A 25634-nucleotide genomic window follows, 5' to 3' on the forward strand; every position below is an offset into this window, starting at 1 on the left:
CTGGGACACGGGAAAGAAAAAATCTCTTTGCAGGAGGTCTCATCTTGAAACCAATTCTGTACCCTTCTGAAACAATGTTCTGAATCCAAGGATTGTGAACAGAATTGATCCAAATTTCCTTGAAAAAACGTAACCTGCCCCCTACCAGCTGAGCTGGAATGAGGGCCGCACCTTCATGTGGACTTAGAAGCAGGCTTTGCCTTTCTAGCTGGCTTGGATTTATTCCAGACTGGAGATGGTTTCCAAACTGAAACTGCTCCTGAGGATGAAGGATCAGGCTTTTGTTCTTTGTTGAAACGAAAGGAACGAAAACGATTATTAGCCCTGTTTTTACCTTTATATTTTTTATCCTGTGGTAAAAAAGTTCCTTTCCCACCAGTAACAGTTGAAATAATAGAATCCAACTGAGAACCAAATAATTTGTTACCCTGGAAAGAAATAGAAAGTAGAGTTGATTTAGAAGCCATATCAGCATTCCAAGTTTTAAGCCATAAAGCTCTTCTAGCTAAAATAGCTAGAGACATAAACCTGACATCAACTCTGATAATATCAAAAATGGCATCACAGATAAAATTATTAGCATGCTGAAGAAGAATAATAATATCATGAGAATCATGATGTGTTACTTGTTGCGCTAAAGTTTCCAACCAAAAAGTTGAAGCTGCAGCAACATCAGCCAAAGATATAGCAGGTCTAAGAAGATTACCTGAACACAGATAAGCTTTTCTTAGAAAGGATTCAATTTTCCTATCTAAAGGATCCTTAAACGAAGTACCATCTGACGTAGGAATAGTAGTACGTTTAGCAAGGGTAGAAATAGCCCCATCAACTTTAGGGATTTTGTCCCAAAATTCTAATCTGTCAGACGGCACAGGATATAACTGCTTAAAACATTTAGAAGGAGTAAATGAATTACCCAATTTATCCCATTCTTTGGAAATTACTGCAGAAATAGCATTAGGAACAGGAAAAACTTCTGGAATAACCACAGGAGCTTTAAATACCTTATCCAAACGTTTAGAATTAGTATCAAGAGGACCAGAATCCTCTATTTCTAAAGCAATTAGTACTTCTTTAAGTAAAGAACGAATAAATTCCATTTTAAATAAATATGAAGATTTATCAGCATCAACCTCTGAGACAGAATCCTCTGAACCAGAAGAGTCATCAGAATCAGAATGATGATGTTCATTTAAAAATTCATCTGTAGGGAGAGAAGTTTTAAAAGATTTTTTACGTTTACTAGAAGGAGAAATAACAGACATAGCCTTCTTTATGGATTCAGAAACAAAAATCTCTTATGTTATCAGGAACATTCTGCACCTTAGATGTTGAAGGAACTGCAACAGGCAATGGTACTTTACTAAAGGAAATATTATCTGCATTAACAAGTTTGTCATGACAATCAATACAAACAACAGCCGGAGGAATAGCTACCAAAAATTTACAGCAGATACACTTAGCTTTGGTAGATCCAGCACTAGACAGCGATTTTCCTGTAGTATCTTCTGACTCAGATGCAACGTGAGACATCTTGCAATATGTAAGAGAAAAAACAACATATAAAGCAAAATTGAACAAATTCCTTAAATGACAGTTTCAGGAATGGGAAAGAATGCCAAGAACAAGCTTCTAGCAACCAGAAGCAATAAAAAATGAGACTTAAATAATGTGGAGATAAAAGCGACGCCCATATTTTTTAGCGCCAAATCAGACGCCCACATTATTTGGCGCCTAAATGCTTTTGGCGCCAAAATGACGCCACATCCGGAACGCCGACATCTTTGGCGCAAAATAACGTCAAAAAAATGACGCAACTTCCAGCGACACGTATGACGCCGGAAACGGAAAAGAATTTTTGCGCCAAAAAGTCCGCGCCAAGAATGACGCAATAAAATGAAGCATTTTCAGCCCCCGCGAGCCTAACAGCCCACAGGGAAAAAAGTGTCAAATTTTTGAAGGTAAGAAAAAAATGATTAATTCAAATGCATTATCCCAAATATGAAACGGACTGTCTGAAAAATAAGGAAAGTTGAACATTCTGAGTCAAGGCAAATAAATGTTTGAATACATATATTTAGAACTTTATAAACAAAGTGCCCAACCATAGCTTAGAGTGTCACAGAAAATAAGATTTACTTACCCCAGGACACTCATCTACATGTTTGTAGAAAGGCAAACCAGTACTGAAACGAGAATCAGCAGAGGTAATGGTATATATAAGAGTATATCGTCGATCTGAAAAGGGAGGTAAGAGATGAATCTCTACGACCGATAACAGAGAACCTATGAAATAGACCCCGTAGAAGGAGATCACTGCATTCAAATAGGCAATACTCTCTTCACATCCCTCTGACATTCACTGCACGCTGAGAGGAAAACCGGGCTCCAACTTGCTGCGGAGCGCATATCAACGTAGAATCTAGCACAAACTTACTTCACCACCTCCATCGGAGGCAAAATTTGTAAAACTGAATTGTGGGTGTGGTGAGGGGTGTATTTATAGGCATTTTGAGGTTTGGGAAACTTTGCCCCTCCTGGTAGGAATGTATATCCCATACGTCACTAGCTCATGGACTCTTGCTAATTACATGAAAGAAAACACACTTTTTCTAACTTTGACCCCCAAAATCTGTTACACATCTACAACCACCAAAAAACAACCATGCTAAATAGTTTCTAAATTTTGTCCTGAGTTTAGAAATACCCAATGTTTACATGTTCTTTGCTTTTTTTGTAAGTTATAGGGCCATAAATACAAGTAGCACTTTGCTATTTCCAAACCATTATTTTTCAAAATTAGCGCTAGTTACATTAGAACACTAATATCTGTCAGGAATCCCTGAATATCCCTTGACATGTATATATTTTTTTTTAGTAGACATCCCAAAGTATTCATCTAGGCCCATTTTGGTATATTTCATGCAACCATTTCACCGCCAAATGCGATTAAATACAAAAAATTGTTCACTTTTTCACTAATTTTTTCACAAACTTTTGGTTTCTCACTGAAATTATTTACAAACAGCTTGTGCATTTATGGCTTAAATTGTTGTAAATTCTTCTCTGGGATCCCCTTTGTTCAGAAATAGCAGAAATATATGGATTTGGCATTGCTTTTTGGTAATTAGAAGGCTGCTAAATGCCACTGCGCACTACACGTGTATTATGCCCAGCAGTGAAGGGGTTAATTAGGGAGCATGTAGGGAGCTTTTAGGGGTAATTTTAGCTGTAGTGTAGTAGACAACCCCAAGTATTGATCTAGGCCAATTTTGGTATATTTCATGCCACCATTTCACCGCCAAATGCGATCAAATTAAAAAAAACGTTAAATTTTTCACAATTTTAGGTTTCTCACTGAAATCATTTACAAACAGCTTGTGCAATTATGGCACAAATGGTTGTAAATGCTTCTCTGGGATCCCCTTTGTTCAGAAATAGCAGACATATATGACTTTGGCGTTGCTTTTGGTAATTAGAAGGCCGCCAAATGCCGCTGCGCATCACACGTGTATTATGGCTAGCAGTGATGGGGTTAATTATGTAGCTTGTAGGGAGCTTGCAGGGTTAATTTTAGCTTTAGTGTAGAGCTCAGCCTCCCACCTAAAACATCAGACCCCCTGATCCCTCCCAAACAGCTCTCTTCCCTCCCCCACCCCACAATTGTCCCCGCCATCTTAAGTACTGGCAGAAACTCTGCCAGTACTTAATATAGCAGTTTCAGGAATGGGAAAAAATGCTTATGGGAGAGGATTAATATAACAAATTTTGGTGCAAGAAAGACGCACTGAAAAACGCAACTCGCGTCAAAACAGGCGCGACCTCACGGCAAAAATTATGCAATGAAATGACGCAACTCGCGTCACAACAGGAGCAACCTCGCTCCAAAAATTATGCAATTCGCATCACAGCAGGCGCAATTTCGCACCAAAAAAAAAGAACATTTTGAAAACAGACTCCATGTTAGTAGCTAACCGGAACACCAGGTAAGAAAAAAATACCTAAATTCTCCCATAAACATAATTTTCATTATGAAACTGTGTGACTGCAAAGGGAAATATTAACAGACATGGCTAATATATGCAATATACATTAAGAACTTTATAATATAAAGTTCATTCCATAGCCGAGTGTGTCTTAAAAAATTATATTCAATTATCAGAAGACACCCATCCACATATAGCAGACAGCCTAACGAGTACTGAAACATATCAGCAGAGGTAATGGTACAAGAGTATATTGTCGATCTGTAAAGATGAATCCCTGCGACCGAATTTACAGAGAGCCCTAGAATAAATTTCCCATAGGTGAAAACATGGTATCATCAGGCAATACTCCCTTCACATCCATCAGGCAAACACTGTACTTAGAGAGGGACTGGGCATCAAAATGTTTAGAAGCACCTTTCACTGAAGAAATCAAGCACAACTTGCTTCACCACCTCCTAAAGAAGCAAAGTTTGTAAAACTGAGGTATGAGTGAGGTGGGAGGTGTTTTTATAGGCATTTGAGGTTTGGGAAATTTGCCCCCTCCTGGTAGGAATGTATATCGCATACGTCACTAGCTCATTGACTCTTGCCACCTATATGAAATAAATTGTATTCTCTACCTGAAGCTTGACAAAAAAAAATATTTGGGTTTCATGTCCCTTTAAATTCATACAAGGGAAAGTTTACTTTAGATACTTACCTGTATTCATTTGTATAGTCAAAATCTTGTTTATTATGAGTTGGCTTTAAAAAATTGCATTCAATAACACCAACCACTCCAACTCCCATATTGTTAGCCTAAAAATGAAAAATATATAAAAAAAAAAAAAAAAAAAAGGTTATTGTTTCAAAAGAATTTACAAACATTGAGGGTTAGGTGAAAGCATATTCTGTATTGTAATTAAATACACCATATATGACACCCTCATATTACAAATATTAAATTACATGACATCTCTATTTCAAGAGATATAGTGACTTGTTATACCAGCTTTTACAAAACTTGTGGAGAGTGTGAAGCCCTCCACATGAAAGTATACACTAATAGCACTCCTGAGTCCTAAAAAATGGGTTAATCCCAATAAATATGTAACTTCCACAAAGAGCCAGTATCAATATGGATCAAAAACCCAATGGGTCAGATAGTAGTGAAAAAATAAAATATAACATTAATTGATAATGCTAAAAACACACACAAACAACATACAAATTAAAACTATGGATAGGGGGCAATCCAGCGAGTACATGTATATAAGATGCTAACAATGTAACATCAATAGTATCGCAGTAATATCAGATAGATTACTATTGAAGGAGAGAATATAGCCAGTAATGATAGCCACTGTTGGCAGTATTAGGAGTAACAATACTTCCTGAGGTGGTATGGCAATGCTACAAGAGAAAACAAAGTGAATTTCTGTAAGTTGGTATGTCTTATAGTGATTACATTAATACTTTATGAGACTACTTCTCAGAAATGGAGTTGAAATGATGCAAGACACTCAATCAAATGATGGGTGTCAGTACTAGTTTAATAATCTAGGAAGACACATATGATAGGACTAATATAAATATACTTGTAACCTAATGAAATAAATTGCAATGCACAAGAGGTTAATGTAAGTACAGATAGATATAGTCCTATTCGTTATGAGAGATCCTAAGTAAACTAGTGAGTATATTAATGCATCAATAAGTTTACACTTACAGAAGGCGTTAAGTTTCTATAAGTATGGAATTAATTCAAGGTTGTGAGGCACATAACAGGTTAACCACGGTACGTATTAATTCTACTCAGTTTAAAAAACAGTTGCCTGGTGAGATTATTAATAGCACTATGTAAAGCCCACAGTATAATAGTAACGCGTGTGCACACCTTTATATAACTCAGTACATGTGGTTAGCTATAAATAATATGCTTGTGATAGAGCTCCCAGTAGTAATATGATTGATCTCAAGTCTTGTATCTAGTATGTGCCACTTAGTAACCTTTTAATGTAACATCTGATGTTATTATGCACATTCTGTTGGTAACAATGTCCAACTGAATATACCAGATATACAAAAAGATTATAGAGTTAGTAAGTAAGGGCACTGTAGTGGTTAACTAGATAAGTATCTTAATATAAGAGAAGTCGCAACCGAACTGAGTCAGTTGGTATATAATTAGTTTTAAATTATGAGACACATGAAGAAGTCGCAACCAAACTGGGTCAGTTGGAATATAATTAGTTTTAAATTATGAGACACATGAAGAATTAAACACGGTGCTTGTAAGTTACCTTCTGAGTATTCAAAGCAGTTGCCTAATCGAGTTATTTGTAGCACTGAGTAGAGCCCGCCACATAAAGATCACCCGTATGCACAACTTGTAAGTGCTTATAATTGGTTACAACATAATGTGCTAATGGGAAGCAAATGCTTATAACAGAGCTTACAATTGTAATATTAAATTTATTAAGTACCGTGTAAAATGTGTACCACTTGAGAACCTGCTGTTAAAACATGCAGGGTTATTTAACACCTTCAGTTGATAGTAGTGCCAAAATATGCCTCAGGTATACGTGGGGATTATGGGGTTAACATTAAGAGCACCGGAAAGGTTAACTGCAATGGTATCGTAGTGTTAGCCAAGTTGGAATAGTAACAGCCAAGTCTGGTCTGCAAGCAGCATTATACCTTTAACAAGTGCCCTGTAACCCCATACAATCCACAGTAACCAGGATTAACCCCTTAATGACCGGACTATTTTTCAATTTTCTTACCCTTAATGACAATGGCTATTTTTACATTTCTGCAGTGTTTGTGTTTAGATGTAATTTTCCTCTTACTCATTTACTGTACCCATACATATTATATACCGTTTTTCTCGCCATTAAATGGACTTTCTAAAGATACCATTATTTTCATCATATCTTATAATTTACTATAAAAAAATGTAAAATATGAGGAAAAAATTGAAAAAAAACACACTTTTTCTAACTTTGACCCCCAAAATCTGTTACACATCTACAACCACCAAAAAAAACATTCTAAATAGTTTCTAAATTTTGTCCTGAGTTTAGAAATATCCAATGTTTACATGTTCTTTGCTTTTTTTGCAAGTTATAGGGCCATAAATACAAGTAGCGCTTTGCTATTTCCAAACCACTTTTTTCAAGAATTAGCGCTAGTTACATTGGAACACTGATATCTTTCAGGAATACCTGAATATCCCTTGACATGTATATATTTATATTTAGAAGACATCCCAAAGTATTGATCTAGGCCCATTTTGGTATATTTCATGCCACCATTTCACCGCCAAATACGATCAAATAAAAAAAAAAAACTTAAATTTTTCACAATTTTAGGTTTCTCACTGAAATTATTTACAAACAGCTTGTGCAATTATGGCACAAATTGTTGTAAATGCTTCTCTGGGATCCCCTTTGTTCAGAAATAGCAGACATATATGGCTTTGGCGTTGCTTTTTGGTAATAATAAGGCCGTTTAATACTGCTGCGCACCACACTTTTAATATGCCCAGCAGTTAAGGGGTTAATTAGGTAGCTTGTAGGGTTAATTTTTAGCTTTAGCGTAGAGATCAGCCTCCCACCTGACACATCCCACCCCCTGATCCCCCCCTGACCCCCCTCAAACAGCTCTCTTCCCTCCCCCACCTCACAATTGTCACCGCCATCTTAAGTACTGGCAGAAAGTCTGCCAGTACTGAAATAAAAATAATTTATTATTATTTTTTAAATTTTTTCATACAGTCTGAAGTGATGGATCCCCCCTTACCCCACAACCTCCCTGATCCCCCCCAATACATCTCTCTAAACCTCCCCCTCTAACTATTTGCCGCCATCTTGGGTACTGGCAGCTGTCTGCCAGTACCCAATTTGCCCCCCAAAATAGTTTTTTTTTTTACTTTTTTCTATGTAATACTTGTTTTCTGTAGTGTAGCTGGCCCCCCTAAACGATCTACATCCCTCCCAGATCCCTTACTAAAGAGCTAAGATCCCCCTGCTTCCACATTGGTCTTTTTTTTTTACTTTCATTTTCTGCATCGGTATGTAAAATAGGGGATTGCAGTGATGCCTCAATATTGAGGCATCACTACAATCCCTTGGAAGCAGCTGGAAGCAATCGTGATCGCTTCCAGCACTTCAGACAACAGAGGACGTACCAGGTACGTCAATTGTCACTAAGGGAGTTTTTTCCTATGACGTACCTGGTACGTCCTCTGCCATTAAGGGGTTAAAGAGGCGATATTACTAAGTGATAGATACTGCAAAAAATTAACAAGTAAAGGAACACGCTGCTCATGTCCCACTAACCGCTTCCTAAAACACAGGAGTTCACTGGACTCCTCACCACTGCCCTAACATGTTTCACCGCTTGTCGGCTTTGTCAAAGGGTGCCTTTACTTACTAACTCTATAATCTTTTTGTATATCTGGTATATTCAGTTGGACATTGTTACCAACAGAATGTGCATAATAACATCAGATGTTACATTAAAAGGTTAATAAGTGGCACGTACTAGACACGAGACTTGAGATCAATCATATTACTACTGGGAGCTCTATCACAAGCATATTATTTATAGCTAACCACATGTACTGAGTTATATAAAGGTGTGCACACGCGTTACTATTATACTGTGGGCTTTACATAGTGCTATTAATAATCTCACCAGGCAACTGTTTTTTAAACTGAGTAGAATTAATACGTACCGTGGTTAACCTGTTATGTGCCTCACAACCTTGAATTAATTCCATACTTATAGAAACTTAACGCCTTCTGTAAGTGTAAACTTATTGATGCATTAATATACTCACTAGTTTACTTAGGATCTCTCATAACGAATAGGACTATATCTGTACTTACATTAACCGCTTGTGCATTGCAATTTATTTCATTAGGTTACAAGTATATTTATATTAGTCCTATCATATGTGTCTTCCTAGATTATTAAACTAGTACTGACACCCATCATTTGATTGAGTGTCTTGCATCATTTCAACTCCATTTCTGAGAAGTAGTCTCATAAAGTATTAATGTAATCACTATAAAACATACCAACTTCCAGAAATTCACTTTGTTTTCTCTTGTAGCATTGCCATACCACCTCAGGAAGTATTGTTACTCCTAATACTGACTCTATATATTATTTTAGGAGTTATTATCTGCCAACAGTTGCTATCATTACTGGCTATATTCTCTCCTTCAATAGTAATCTATCTGATATTACTGCGATACTATTGATGTTACATTGTTAGCATCTTATATACATGTACTCGCTGGATTGCCCCCTATCCATAGTTTTAATTTGTATGTTGTTTGTGTGTGTTTTTAGCATTATCAATTAATAAAAGTTATATTTTATTTTTTCACTACTATCTGACCCATTGGGTTTTTGATCCATATTGATACTGGCTCTTTGTGGAAGTTATATATTTATTGGGATTAACCCATTTCTTAGGACTCAGGAGTGCTATTAGTGTATACTTTCATGTGGAGGGCTTCACACTCTCCACAAGTTTTGTAAATACTTGTCTCTTATTATACACAGCACCAACCTTGGAACTCAAAGTGACTCCACTCGAGTATCTATTAATTAAGCAGTAGTCCTGTCTTACATATAGTGTAGTGCCATTGGACCCCTCTTTTTTATTTGAACTTGTTATACCAGCTGTTGAGTGTCAAAAATGTATTGGTAATTGCTAATTTAAGTTTATTTTTGCAATTAAACAGATGGTTTTGCTCACTAAAACCACGACCTATAGTGAAAGCTTCAGTACTTTCTACTGCATAACTAAATTGTGTCGTTTGTGCATAGAGTGAAATTAAGAAGGTCTAGGGTAGACGGGTCTGCCCTTTCTAATCGGAAATATCTAATGCTTTGCAGCTGGTATAACAAGTCATTGGGAGTACATTTGTAAAGGGCAGTGTTCCTTTAAATGCATGTGATCGCTATATAAAATGACAATCAACTGTCTAGTATATAACTAAGTATTTCCTGGGCCTCTAATAATCCAATTGACACCAAAATGGTTTCTTATGCCTCTTTAGTCAATGCATACTCTCAAACTATTGCTATTCATTTTGGAGATGAATATTCAAGAAAGCGTGACATTACAAAATAAAAATTTTAAAGATGGCTTTAGCTCAGAGAGAAATGTATCTGCAGTGAAAGGGTTAACTCTGCAGAGACAAACAAAATATTGAATGTAGGTGTCAGTAGAAGCATTAAGAAGCTGTTGCAGAACCAGAAGTTATTTATTTACAAGGTTGCACGGTTAAAGGTACAGTACACCGTCATTTTTTTTTTCTCCCTGTTAATGTGTTCCCAATTATTTAATTTACCTGTTGTAGTATTAAATTGGGCTCTTCTAAATTTATTTTCTCATTTGAAATAGCTGGTTTTGACTGTTGTATCCCAACACATAACGAAAATGTCAGTACTTAAAGGCACAGTAAACACCTTGTAATTACAATACATTTCTGTTGTGCTACTAAAAAATATCAGCTAAGTCTGAAAGTTTTTAAAACAAATGAACATCCTTTTTTCTCCAATTATTGTTCAATAGCCAAACTCCACCTAGCATTTGCCTTATTGGAAGGAGCCAATCTGGGTTTTAGTCAGCAGACAACCAGGCTAGCTCCTGTCATAAAGTTAGTATAAAATGCATTTATTTACAGTTGTTATCAGTTAAAGCCAATTAGGAACAGATATCTAGCAGAGTTAGCCTTGAAAAGTCAGCAGGGTTCATTTCTAGTTCTGAGTATTAGAAATTGCTAAATTTTCATAGCCAAAGTACATGAAAAATAATTAAAATATATTTTAAAGTTGTTTCATTATAACTAAACATTTTATATACAAATCTCAAGGTGGTTGCTGTCCCTTTAAGTAATGTATTCGAAAAACAAGAATGTTTCTATTAAAATATTATTCCAGTGGGGTTGTGAGCGGCACTAAAATTCTAATTACATGAAAAAGGGACGAAATAAATACATTACAGAGTTTTATTTTATTTTAAAAAAACAAATCTCAAGGTGTTTACGGTCCCTTTCAAAACAGGAAAGGGGAAAAAACAATTTATGTAAGAACATACCTGATAAATTCATTTCTTTCATATTGGCAAGAGTCCATGAGCTAGTGACGTATGGGATATACAATATTACCAGGAGGGGCAAAGTTTCCCAAAATTCAAAATGCCTATAAATACACCCCTCACCACACCCACAATTCAGTTTAACGAATAGCCAAGTAGTGGGGTGATAAAGAAAGGAGTAAAAAGCATCAACAAAGGAATTTGGAAATAATTGTGCTTTATACAAAAAATCATAAACCACCATAAAAAGGGTGGGCCTCATGGACTCTTGCCAATATGAAAGAAATTAATTTATCAGGTAAGTTCTTACATAAATTATGTTTTCTTTCATGTAATTGGCAAGAGTCCATGAGCTAGTGACATATGGGATATCAATACCCAAGATGTGGAACTCCACGCAAGAGTCACTAGAGAGGGAGGGATAAAATAAAAAACAGCCATTTTCCGCTGAAAAAATAATCCACAACCCAAATTATAAGTTTATTCTTTTAATGACAAGAAAAACTTAAAACATCAGCAGAAGAATCCAACTGAAACAGCTGCCTGAAAAACATTTCAACCAAAAACTGCTTCTGAAGAAGCAAATACATCAAAACGGTAGAATTTAGTAAATGTATGCAAAGAAGACCAAGTTGCTCCTTTGCAAATCTGATCAACTGAAGCCTCATTCTTAAAAGCCCACGAAGTGGAGACTGATCTAGTAGAATGAGCTGTAATTCTCTGAGGTGGGGTCTTACCCGACTCCAAATAAACTGAATGAATCAAAAGCTTTAACCAAGAAGCCAAGGAAATAGCAGAAGCCTTCTGACCTTTCCTAGGACCCGAAAATATAACAAATAAACTAGAAGTCTTCCTGAAATCTTTAGTAGTTTCAACATAATATTTCAAAGCTCTTACCACATCCAAAGAATGTAAGGATCTTTCCAAAGAATTCTGAGGATTAGGACACAAGGAAGGGACAACAATTTCTCTACTAATGTTGTTAGAATTCACAACCTTAGGTAAAAATTGAAATGAAGTCTGCAAAACCGCCTTATCCTGATGAAAAGGAGATTCACAAGAAAGAGCAGAAAGCTCAGAAACTCTTCTAGCAGAAGAGACAGCCAAAAGGAACAACACTTTCCAAGAAAGTAGTTTAATGTCCAAAGAATGCATAGGCTCAAATGGAGGAGTCTGTAATGCCTTCAAACCCAAATTAAGACTGCAAGGAAGAGAAAATGATTTAATGACAGGCTTAATACAAACTAAAGCCTGTACAAAACAGTGTATATCAGGAAGTATAGCAATCTTTCTGTGAAATAAAACAAAAAGAGCAGAAATTTGTCCCTTCAAGGAACTTGCTGACAAACCTTTATCCAAATCATCCTGAAGAATCTGTAAAATTCTAGGAATTCTAAAAGAATGCCAAGAGAATTTATGAGAAGAACACCATGATAATAAATCTTTCTAGAGACAGATTTACGAGCTTGTAACATAGTATTAATCAATGAGTCAGAGAAAACTCTATGACTTAGCACTAAGCGTTCAATTTCCATACCTTCAAATTTAATGATTTGAGATCCTGATGGAAAAATGGACTTTGAGACAGTAGGTCCGGCCTTAACGGAAGTGGCCAAGGTTGGCAACTGGACATACGAACAAGATGCACATACCAAAACCTGTGTGGCCATGCTGGAGCCACCAGCAACACAAACTATTGTTCCATGATGATTTTGGAGATCACTCTTTGAAGAAGAACTAGAGGTGGAAAGATGTAAGCAGGTTGATAACACCATGGAAGTGTCAGCGCATCCACTGCTTCCGCATGAACATCCCTGGACCTGGATAGGTATCTGGGAAGTTTCTTGTTTAGATGACAGGCCATCAGATCTATCTCTGGAAGACCCCACATCTGAACAATCTGAGAAAACACATCTGTATGGAGAGACCACTCCCCCGGATGTAAAGTCTCACGGCTGAGATAATCCGCCTCCCAATTGTCTACACCTGGGATATGCACCGCAGAGATTAGACAGGAGCTGGATTCCGCTCAAGCAAGTATCCAAGATACTTCTTTCATGGCTTGGGGACTATGAGTCCCACCCTGATGATTGCATATGCCACAGTTGTGATATTGTCTGTCTGAAAGCAAATGAACGGTTCTCTCTTCAACAGAGGCCAAAACTGAAGAGCTCTGAGAATTGCACGTTCTAAAATATTGATTGGTAATCTGGCCTCTTGAGATTTCCAAACCCCTTGTGCTGTCAGAGATCCCCAAACAGCTCCCCAACCTGAAAGACTTGCATCTGTAGATATCACAGTCTAGGTTGGCCAAACAAAAGAAGCCACTTGAACTAAATGCTGGTGATTTAACCACCACGTCAGAGTGTGTCGAACATTGGGATTTAAGGATATTAATTGTGATATCTTTGTATAATCCCTGCACCATTGATTCAGCATACAAAGCTGGAGAGGTCTCATGTGAAAAAGAGCAAAAGGAATCGCGTCCGATGCTGCAGTCATAAGGCCTAAAACTTCCATGCACATAGCCACTGAAGGGAATGACTGAGAATGAAGGTGCCGACAGGCTGCAACCAATTTCAAACGTCTCTTGTCTGTTAGAGACAGAGTCATGGACACTGAATCTATCTGGAAACCTAAAAAGGTGACCCTTGTCTGAGGAATCAAGAAACTTTTTGGTTAATTGATCCTCCAACCATGTTTTCGAAGAAACAACACTAGTTGATTCGTGTGAGATTCTGCAGAACGTAAAGACTGAGCTAGTACCAAGATATCGTCCAAATAAGGAAACACAGCAATACCCTGTTCCCTGATTACAGAGAGTAGGGCACCCAGAACCTTTGAAAAGATTCTTGGAGCTGTTGCTAGGCCAAATGGAAGAGCAACAAATTGGTAATGCTTGTCTAGAAAAGAGAATCTCAGGAACTGATAATGTTCTGGATGAATCGGAATATGAAGGTATGCATCCTGCAAGTCTATTGTTGGACATATAATGTCCTCACTGAACAAAAGGCAGAATAGTCCTTATAGTCACCATTTTGAAAGTTGGTACTCTTATATAACGATTCAAAATTTTCAGATCCAGAACTGGTCTGAATGAATTTTCCTTCTTTGGGATAATGAATAGATTTGAATAAAACCCCAGACCTTGTTCCTGAACAGGAACCGGCATGATTACCCCTGAAAACTCCAGGTCTGAAACACACTTCAGGAAACCCTGAGCTTTTACTGGATTTGCTGGGATGCGTGAGAGAAAAAGGTCTTACTCTGAATCCTATTCGATAACCTTGAGAGACAATGCTGTGAATCCATTGATTTTGGACAGAATTTATCCAAATATCTTTGAAAAACCTTAATCTGCCCCCTACCAGCTAAGCTGGAATGAGGGCAGCACCTTCTTGCGGACTTAGGGGCTGACTTTGGTTTCTTAAATGGCTTGGATTTATTCCAATTTGAGGAAGGCTTCCAATTGGAAAAAGATTCCTTGGGGGAATGATTAGATTTTTGTTCCTTATTTTGACGAAAGGAATGAAAACGGTACGAAGCCTTAGATTTACCCTTAGGTTTTTTTTATCCTGAGGCAGAAAAACTCCCTTTTCCCCAGTAGCAGTTTAAATAATAGAATCCAACTGAGAACCAAATAAATTATTACCTTGGAAAGAAAGAGATAGTAATCTAGACTTAGATGTCATATCAGCATTCCAAGATTTAAGCCACAAAGCTCTTCTAGCTAAAATAGCTAAAGACATGGATCTAACATCAATTTTGATAATATCAAAAATGGCATCACAAATAAAATGATTAGCATGTTGCAGTAAGCGAACAATGCTAGATATGTCAGAATCCAATTCTTGTTGCCCTAAATTTTCCAACCAAAAGTTGATGCAGCCGCAACATCAGCCAAAGAAATTGCAGGTCTGAGAAGATGACCTGAATATAAATAGGCTTTCCTTAGATAAGATTCAAGCTTCCTATCTACAGGATCCTTAAAGGAAGTACTATCTTCCATAGGAATAGTGGTACGCTTAGCAAGAGTAGAAATAGCCCCATCAACTTTGGGGACTTTTCCCCAAAACTCAATAGAAATTGCTGGTAAAGGATACAAGTTTTTAAACCTTGAAGAAGGAATAAAAGAAGTACCTGGCATATTCCATTCCTTAGAAATCATATCAGAAATAGCATCAGGAATAGGAAAAACCTCTGGAGTAACCACAGGAGGTTTAAAAACAGCATTTAAACGTTTACTAGACTTAACGTCAAGTGGACTGGTTTCCTCAATATCCAAAGTAATTAACACTTCTTTTAATAAAGAATGAATATACTCCATTTTAAATAAGTAGATTTGTCAGTGTCAATATCTGAGGAAGGATCTTCTGTATCAGATAGATCCTCATCAGGAGGAGGATAAATCATTATGTTGTCGGTCATTAGAAATTTCATCAACTGAGTGAGAAGTTTTAAAAGACCTTTTACGTTTATTAGAAGGTGGAAATGCAGACAAAGCCTTCTGAATAGAATCAGCAACAAATTCTTTAAAATTCATAGGTATATCATGTACATTAGAAGTTGAAGGAACTGCAACTGGTAATGTACTATTACTGATGGACACATTATCTGCATGTAAAAGTTAATCATGACGACAACTATTACAAATGACATTTGGAGATATAATTTCCACAATCTTACAACAAATGCACTTAGCTTTGGTAGAACCGATGTCAGGCAGTAAAGTTCCAACAGATACTTCTGAGGCAGGATCAGATTGAGACATCTTGCAAAATGTAAAAGAAAAAAGAACATATAAAGCAAAATTATCAATTTCCTTATATGACAGTTTCAGGAATGTGGAAAAATTCAAATAGCATAGCCCTCTGACATAGAAAAAGGCAAGAGTCAAACAGCAATGGGGTATTAAATGAATGAAAAATGACACACTTGCGTCACTGACGCAACCGTGTGTAAGGCTTCTGCGTCAACTAAGACGCCGGAAATGACGAACTTGCGTCAACAGACGTACTTTTCACACCAAAAAATTCTTGCAGCAAAAATGACCCAATAAAGTCTAGCATTTGGTGCACCCAGGTAAGAAAAATATTTCTTAATATTTTTATTTTCCCTAAATATGAAACTGACAGTCTGCACAAGGAAATACATGAACCTGACTCATGGCAAATATAAGTACAATACATATATTTAGAACTTTATATAAAGTGCCAAACCATAGCTGGGGTGTCTTAAGTAATAAAAAACATACTTACCGAAAGACACCCATCCACATATAGCAGATAGCCAAACCAGTACTGAAACAGTTATCAGTAGAAGTAATGGTATATGAGAGTATATCATCGATCTGAAAAGGGAGATAAGGAGATGAATCTCTACGACCGATAACAGAGAACCTATGAAATAGATCTCCTGTGAGGAAAAACATTGCATTCAATAGGTGATACACCCTTCACATCCCTCTGACATTTGCTGTACTCTGAGAGGAATCGGGCTTCAAAATGCTGAGAAGCGCATGTCAACGTAGAAATCTTAGCACAAACTTTACTTCACCACCTCCATAGGAGGCAAAGTTTGTAAAACTGAATTGTGGGTGTGGTGAGGGGTGTATTTATAGGCATTTTGAGGATTGGGAAACTTTGCCCCTCCTGGTAGGATTGTATATCCCATATGTCAGTAGCTCATGGACTCTTGCCAATTACATGAAAGAAATACATATTGAAGTATATTGCAAAGTTGTTTAAAATATCCATAATTAAGCTTTGTATATACAATCTCTAATTGTTTTCTGTTCTTTTAATTGCAATAAATAAACAGAGAAAAAGTTTAAGACAGAGAAAATGTATTTGTTAGGGGCCAAATGGTAATTGCAATTATTGGCCCAAACAAAGTTAGTGTGCAAAGTTCAATGCCAAAATGGAGGAGCCTCTCGCCAGCTACAAGATACAAGAAACTATAGAATATTACCTTCAGACCCCACTAAGATTTTCCAAAAGAAATTGTCACATCTTATTGATGAGGCTTTGGATAAAGGGCATATTGATAGAGATACAGCAGATTTTTTATATGTCCCTAACCCAGTAGTCCCCATTTTTCATCACCTCCCTAAGGTGCACAAATCCTTAGAGGAGGTGAAGGGACGTACAATTGTGAGCGGTATTGGCTCCCTATTGGAACACCTTTCCCAGTGGTTGGATGCTTTATTGCGCCCCTTGGTAGTCTCCCTCAAAAGCCATCTCAGAGACATCAAGCATATCTTGAATTTGGTTGATGAGATCAGATCGAATAGCAGGGTTGATTCCTGGCTTACCATAGACGTTGTAGCCCTTTATTCCTCTATACCCCATCAACAGGGCATTGAGGCAATAGGGTTTTTTTCTGAGGGAATATACTGATTACACGTCTGATTTTCGGGAATTTATCCTGGAGGTTACACTGTTCCTCCTTTCACACAATTTTTTCAGATTTGAGGGGGTTTTCTATCTCCAGATATGCGGGACAGCTATGGGGGCTAAATTTGCCCCCTCTTATGCCAACCTTTTTTTAGGTTGGTGGGAGCTATCCCGCATATATGGAGATGATAACCCCTTCCGCCAATGTATCTCTTTTTATAAGAGATACATTGATGACTTGATCTTCATCTTCAGAGGTGATGACCATACAGCTTCTCTTTTTGTGGCTTGGTTGAATGAGAATCAATTAAACTTGGCCTTTACTTTTGAATATCAAAAGGAGTCTATAAATTATCTGGACGTCACTCTTAAAGCAGGTGCTGATGGAAAAGTGCATACTGATGTATACAGGAAACCTATAGCAGGGAATTCCCTGCTTCATGCTAAATCTTGCCATCCCAGCTTTGTTTCACATGCAGTGGCCAAAGGACAATATATACGTCTTAAACGGAATTTTAGTGATCCAAACCAATATCACATCAGAGCTAGGGATCTAGATTCACGCCTCAGACAAAGAGGTTACTCTAACAAAATTATCAGTAGAGCAAATTTGGAGGTGAATAACCTCAGACGGGACCTACTGTTGGACAAATCACGGGATGGAAGTCGGAAGAATAATACATTCAGAGGAGTTAATTTTGTCACTGGACACAGTAGACAGTACAAACAAATGTGTGACATTATTAAGAAACACTTTGAAATACTTAAAGCTGACAACAAACTCATCCCTTGCGTGGAAGAGGGGATTTCAGGCGTGGAATGAGCATAGGTAATATGGTATCTCCATCTGATTTACCCCCTGTATCAACTACACAAAGCTCATGGCTTACTTATACTGGGATGTATAGATGTGGGAGAAACAAGTGCAAACCTTGTGAATATGCTACCATTTCTAAAACTTTCAAGTCTGAGATTACACAAGAAAGTTTTGATATTAAACATCTACTGAATTGTAACTCTTCATATGTGGTCCATCTTATTACCTGTGTAATGTGCAGACGGCAATATGTTGGACAAACCACCAGAGATGTTGGGTCACATATTCGACAACATTTCTCCACTATTTCAGTGGGGAAATCTACTACCCCTCTAGTACAACATTTTGCACTGCATCATAATAGCAGTTTAGAATCACTGAGATGGCAAGTAATAGACAAGATTATTCCTCCAAAAAGGGGGGGTGATAAAGGATGAGATGTATTGGATCTTTAGGTTGGAGACAAGAGTTCCATAAGGCTTCAACTCTGAATACGATCTCATTAATCACTGGCAGGTTTAACATGTATCTTTAGTAGAATTTGTTTCTACTTTCTTGTCCTATCAAGCAGGCGTAAGTGTCTAAATTGCCACTTTGGATATCCCCGGATGTCTTGATCACCACGAATCTTTTCTATATGATGTTAATTCCCTGATGCAATCTAGCTTTATAATCTATCTTGTTAAGCATTGGATACTCTAACCTTAGGTGTGCTATGATCTTCATCTTTAGCTGGTCCAGGGGATTAAGTAATTTAGCTATCAAGTTAATGCCTGCCGGATTACTTTAGATCGGTTCCCCCTAGACCTCTGACAGTAGTAATAGCCCTATAAACCAATTCAATGATATTTTTTATTGAATTTAACTTGTATGCATTTGCATTAAGCATAAGCAGCAAGATACAAGTTAGATTTAAGATTTTCTTTAATCCAGTGTCTGTGTATCAACTAGATTAACTAATCATTCCATTTGTTTACCTTTTATGCAATCTCCACCACTGTTCTTTGGTAGAATAGAGGTAGTCACCTTTACCTAGGGACATGAGGTTGACAGTTCGATTCCCCTGGTAGCCATTTAAAATTTAAAGTTTTAAATATTTAGAATTTAAAATTTAAGATTTAAATATTTTGTCTATGCTTTGTTACATTTCTTCCAAACTACTTAGACATAATAGGAGTATTAGCTGAGATATAATATTGGGCTGAGTATTTTCCTTAACTTAAGGTTTGTGCGTCTTTTAATTCTAATAATACCATTCTAATGAAGTGTTTCAGAAATATTCCCCTTTAGAAGAGTGGTTGTCTTCTCTGCCTAGGGACATGAGGTCTAGAGTTCAATTCCCCTGGAACCCAACTTAGATTTAATGTATATTATATTTTTATCTGCTATTCTCTCTCTTTTTAGATTGCTGATATATATTGGGATTTTTGCACGTGCACCTTTGTTAAGCTATTTAACTATCACACCAGTGTGGTGTATAGAATTCAATACACATCTTTTCACAATAAGGTTGTTTATGTGGATAGTGAGTGCAAAATACTTGTGCCTATTAGTATAGGATTAAGTCAGTAGTTTACATGAAAGTTTCAGAGGAAATACTATATTCCTCCCATAATGGGTGTAGTCAAAATGAAGGGATCATGTAATTAACTATGTTCTAATCAGCTGTTACCAATTTTGTTTTATCCAATGGTTGTGCTACTATTGTGAATAAAATCTCAGTCTGTATGTGTTTTGGTTAAGCTATGAATACGGCCTCTTGCTGAAACGCGTATGCTTAACAAAGCTGTTTTTTGAACATCCTGTTGTGTGTATTTTATGATGGTGTGATGAACTTTTAAATACCCTTTTGGGTGAAATAAATGCTACATTTTATACTTTACTACTGGATTGGCTCGGCTCTCTTCTTTATTTTTTATCCTTTTAATTGCAATGCCTAACGCCTCAATAAACCATAGTAAAGCCTATTAATTCATAGCCATTACAAAAGGCAAAATGCATATTTTATTGGAAGGAAAAACTTTTTTTTTTTTCACTCACAATATTTGCAGGAAACACACATGACATTTAACAACAATCATCTATCTGAATTACTAAGGATAAGTAAAAAATTGAATTCAAAACAAGACTCACCTTTAACTGACAGCCAACTTTCACATATGCCTTAATGAGTCTGTTTTTATGGTACATCATTATTCCATAATGCTCTTTGTTCCGGCAATTGTATCCAAATGTGATCTTTACAGTTTTAGGCTGATCATATTAAGGAAACTATATAAATTTATAATGAAAAGAACACAATGTTGATATCTACATTTGGTGGTCTAATTAGCTACACAGCTACATCAAATCTCTCCATTTTCTCCAGAATTGCTGATATCTTTTCAGAGTACTAAATTATTGTTTACACCATATTCCATAGAAAGAGAAAAATGCAACATTTTTGTGGAAGAGAACTCAGAGAGAAATCCCCCCAAAACAAAATAACGATAGAGATGCCTCTAAACAGTGTGTGTGTGTGTGTGGGGGGGGGGGGGGGTCAAGTTGTTTGAATTTTTCCTCAATTTTGGTTCCTGAACACTTAGGTCCTGATCGGATTAAGCTCAGACGAGATTATATAAAATGATCCTCCAGCACTGCAAGATCCCTCACGAGATTCTAAAAAGGCAGATTTTGCTACTCTTCTCGAAGGGGCATTTCCTTGCATTTCTGTGTGTAAAGGAAAGACAAACCCAGTGCAATATAGCACTGCATGATATGAGAGTTCTGCTGCATTTATACTTTAGTGCTTTGTATTTCTCTTGTAAGGTGTATCCAGTCCACGGATCATCCATTACTTGAGGGATATTTTTTTGATCCGGTTTTGAAACTAAGGGGTTAATCATCCATTTGCAAGTGGGTGCAATGCTCTGTTAGTCTATTATACACACTGTAAGCATTTCGAAAGATTTACTGCTTTTTATCACTGTTTTTCAATTTCTGACAATTTGTTTCTCTTAAAGGCACAGTACCGTTTTTATTTTTTGCTTGTTTACATTTATCAAAGTGTTTTCCAAGCTTGCTGGTCTCATTGCTAGTCTGTTTAAACATGTCTGACATAGAGGAAACTCCTTGTTCATTATGTTTAGAAGCCATTGTGGAACCCCCTCTTAGAATGTGTACCAAATGCACTGATTTCACTTTAAGTTATAAAGATCATATTCTGTCTTAAAAAGATTTATCACCAGAGGAAACTGACAAGAGGGAAGTTATGCCGACTAACTCGCCCCACGTGTCAGAACCTTCGACTCCCGCTCAAGAGGCGCCAAGTACATCTAGCGCGCCCATGGCGTTTACTTTACAAGACATGGCGGCAGTTATGGATCATACCCTTACAGCGGTATTGTCCAAACTACCAGGGTTACAAGGAAAGCGAGACAGCTCTGGGGCTAGAAAAAAACATAATTTATGCTTACCTGATAAATTCCTTTCTTCTGTTGTGTGATCAGTCCACGGGTCATCATTACTTCTGGGATATTATCTGCTCCCCTACAGGAAGTGCAAGAGGATTCACCCAGCAGAGTTGCTATATAGCTCCTCCCCTCTACGTCACCTCCAGTCATTCGACCAAAGACCAACGAGAAAGGAGAAGCCAAGGGTGCAGTGGTGACTGGATTATAATTTAAAAAATATTTACCTGCCTTAAAAAACAGGGCGGGCCGTGGACTGATCACACAACAGAAGAAAGGAATTTATCAGGTAAGCATAAATTATGTTTTCTTCTGTTATGTGTGATCAGTCCACGGGTCATCATTACTTCTGGGATACCAATACCAAAGCAAAAGTACACGGATGACGGGAGGGATAGGCAGGCTCATTATACAGAAGGAACCACTGCCTGAAGAACCTTTCTCCCAAAAATAGCCTCCGAAGAAGCAAAAGTGTCAAATTTGTAAAATTTGGAAAAAGTATGAAGCGAAGACCAAGTTGCAGCCTTGCAAATCTGTTCAACAGAGGCCTCATTCTTAAAGGCCCAAGTGGAAGCCACAGCTCTAGTAGAATGAGCTGTAATTCTTCCAGGAGGCTGCTGTCCAGCAGTCTCATAGGCTAAACGAATTATGCTACGAAGCCAGAAGGAGAGAGAGGTAGCCGAAGCCTTATGACCTCTCCTCTGACCAGAGTACACGACAAACAGGGAAGACGTTTGTCGAAAATCCTTAGTTGCCTGCAAGGAGAACTTGAGGGCACGAACTACATCCAGATTGTGTAGAAGACGTTCCTTCTTTGAAGAAGGATTTGGACACAAGGATGGAACAACAATCTCTTGATTGATATTCCTGTTAGTGACTACCTTAGGTAAGAACCCAGGTTTAGTACGCAGAACTACCTTGTCTGAGTGAAAGATCAGATAAGGAGAATCACAATGTAAGGCTGATAATTCAGAGACTCTTCGAGCCGAGGAAATAGCCATTAAAAATAGAACTTTCCAAGATAACAACCTTATATCAATGGAATGAAGGGGTTCAAACGGAACACCCTGTAAAACGTTAAGAACTAGGTTTAAACTCCATGGCGGAGCAACAGTTTTAAACACAGGCTTGATCCTAGCTAAAGCCTGACAAAATGCCTGGACGTCTGGATTTTCTGACAGACGCTTGTGTAACAAGATGGACAGAGCTGAGATCTGTCCCTTTAATGAGCTAGCCGATAAACCCTTTTCTAAACCTTCTTGTAGAAAGGACAATATCCTAGGAATCCTAACCTTACTCCAGGAGTAATCTTTGGATTCACACCAGTATAGGTATTTACGCCATATTTTATGGTAAATCTTTCTGGTAACAGGCTTCCTAGCCTGTATCAGGGTATCAATAACCGACTCAGAAAAACCACGTTTTGATAAAAACAGAATTTATGTTTACCTGATAAATTTCTTTCTCCAACGGTGTGTCCGGTCCACGGCGTCATCCTTACTTGTGGGATATTCTCTTCCCCAACAGGAAATGGCAAAGAGCCCAGCAAAGCTGGTCACATGATCCCTCCTAGGCTCCGCCTACCCCAGTCATTCGACCGACGTTAAGGAGGAATATTAGCATAGGAGAAACCATATGGTACCGTGGTGACTGTAGTTAAAGAAAATAAATTATCAGACCTGATTAAAAAAACCAGGGCGGGCCGTGGACCGGACACACCGTTGGAGAAAGAAATTTATCAGGTAAACATAAATTCTGTTTTCTCCAACATAGGTGTGTCCGGTCCACGGCGTCATCCTTACTTGTGGGAACCAATACCAAAGCTTTAGGACACGGATGAAGGGAGGGAGCAAATCAGGTCACCTAAATGGAAGGCACCACGGCTTGCAAAACCTTTCTCCCAAAAATAGCCTCAGAAGAAGCAAAAGTATCAAACTTGTAAAATTTGGTAAAAGTGTGCAGTGAAGACCAAGTCGCTGCCCTACATATCTGATCAACAGAAGCCTCGTTCTTGAAGGCCCATGTGGAAGCCACAGCCCTAGTGGAATGAGCTGTGATTCTTTCGGGAGGCTGCCGTCCGGCAGTCTCGTAAGCCAATCTGATGATGCTTTTAATCCAAAAAGAGAGAGAGGTAGAAGTTGCTTTTTGACCTCTCCTTTTACCTGAATAAACAACAAACAAGGAAGATGTTTGTCTAAAATCCTTTGTAGCATCTAAATAGAATTTTAGAGCGCGAACAACATCCAAATTGTGCAACAAACGTTCCTTCTTTGAAACTGGTTTCGGACACAGAGAAGGCACGATAATCTCCTGGTTAATGTTTTTGTTAGAAACAACTTTCGGAAGAAAACCAGGTTTAGTACGTAAAACCACCTTATCTGCATGGAACACCAGATAAGGAGGGGAACACTGCAGAGCAGATAATTCTGAAACTCTTCTAGCAGAAGAAATTGCAACTAAAAACAAAACTTTCCAAGATAATAACTTAATATCAACGGAATGTAAGGGTTCAAACGGAACCCCCTGAAGAACTGAAAGAACTAAATTGAGACTCCAAGGAGGAGTCAAAGGTTTGTAAACAGGCTTAATTCTAACCAAAGCCTGAACAAAGGCTTGAACATCTGGCACAGCTGCCAGCTTTTTGTGAAGTAACACCGACAAGGCAGAAATCTGTCCCTTCAGGGAACTTGCCGATAATCCTTTTTCCAATCCTTCTTGAAGGAAGGATAGAATCCTAGGAATCTTAACCTTGTCCCAAGGGAATCCTTTAGATTCACACCAACAGATATATTTTTTCCAAATTTTGTGGTAAATCTTTCTAGTTACAGGCTTTCTGGCCTGAACAAGAGTATCGATAACAGAATCTGAGAAACCTCGCTTCGATAAAATCAAGCGTTCAATCTCCAGGCAGTCAGCTGGAGTGAAACCAGATTCGGATGTTCGAACGGACCCTGAACAAGAAGGTCTCGTCTCAAAGGTAGCTTCCAAGGTGGAGCCGATGACATATTCACCAGATCTGCATACCAAGTCCTGCGTGGCCACGCAGGAGCTATCAAGATCACCGACGCCCTCTCCTGATTGATCCTGGCTACCAGCCTGGGAATGAGAGGAAACGGCGGAAACACATAAGCTAGTTTGAAGGTCCAAGGTGCTACTAGTGCATCCACTAGAGCCGCCTTGGGATCCCTGGATCTGGACCCGTAACAGGGAACTTTGAAGTTCTGACGAGAGGCCATTAGATCCATGTCTGGAATGCCCCACAGCTGAGTGACTAGGGCAAAGATTTCCGGATGGAGTTCCCACTCCCCCGGATGCAATGTCTGACGACTCAGAAAATCCGCTTCCCAATTTTCCACTCCCGGGATGTGGATAGCAGACAGGTGGCAGGAGTGAGACTCCGCCCATAGAATAATCTTGGTCACTTCCTCCATCGCTAGGGAACTCCTTGTTCCCCCCTGATGGTTGATGTACGCAACAGTCGTCATGTTGTCTGATTGAAACCGTATGAACTTGGTCCTCGCTAGCTGAGGCCAAGCCTTGAGAGCATTGAATATCGCTCTCAGTTCCAGAATATTTATCGGTAGAAGAGATTCTTCCCGAGACCAAAGACCCTGAGCTTTCAGGGATCCCCAGACCGCGCCCCAGCCCATCAGACTGGCGTCGGTCGTGACAATGACCCACTCTGGTCTGCGGAATGTCATCCCTTGTGACAGGTTGTCCAGGGACAGCCACCAACGGAGTGAGTCTCTGGTCCTCTGATTTACTTGTATCTTTGGAGACAAGTCTGTATAGTCCCCATTCCACTGACTGAGCATGCACAGTTGTAATGGTCTTAGATGAATGCGCGCAAAAGGAACTATGTCCATTGCCGCTACCATCAAC

General features: G+C 38.2%; 1 protein-coding gene across 1 annotated transcript in view; it reads right to left on the reverse strand.

Annotated features, from left to right (window-relative positions):
• Nucleotides 1–25634, reverse strand: part of MORC3 (MORC family CW-type zinc finger 3) — a 340436-nt gene that overhangs the window by 181840 nt on the left and 132962 nt on the right. The window contains exons 8-9 of the mRNA XM_053705944.1: nt 20437–20556; nt 4690–4787 (exon numbers count right to left, since the gene is read on the reverse strand). Of these exons, the coding sequence (XP_053561919.1) occupies nt 4690–4787; nt 20437–20556 (218 nt within the window). The remainder of the gene's footprint in view (nt 1–4689; nt 4788–20436; nt 20557–25634) is intronic.

The sequence above is a fragment of the Bombina bombina genome, chromosome 3 (assembly GCF_027579735.1).
Source record: "Bombina bombina isolate aBomBom1 chromosome 3, aBomBom1.pri, whole genome shotgun sequence".
Classification (NCBI taxonomy): Eukaryota; Metazoa; Chordata; class Amphibia; order Anura; family Bombinatoridae; genus Bombina; species Bombina bombina.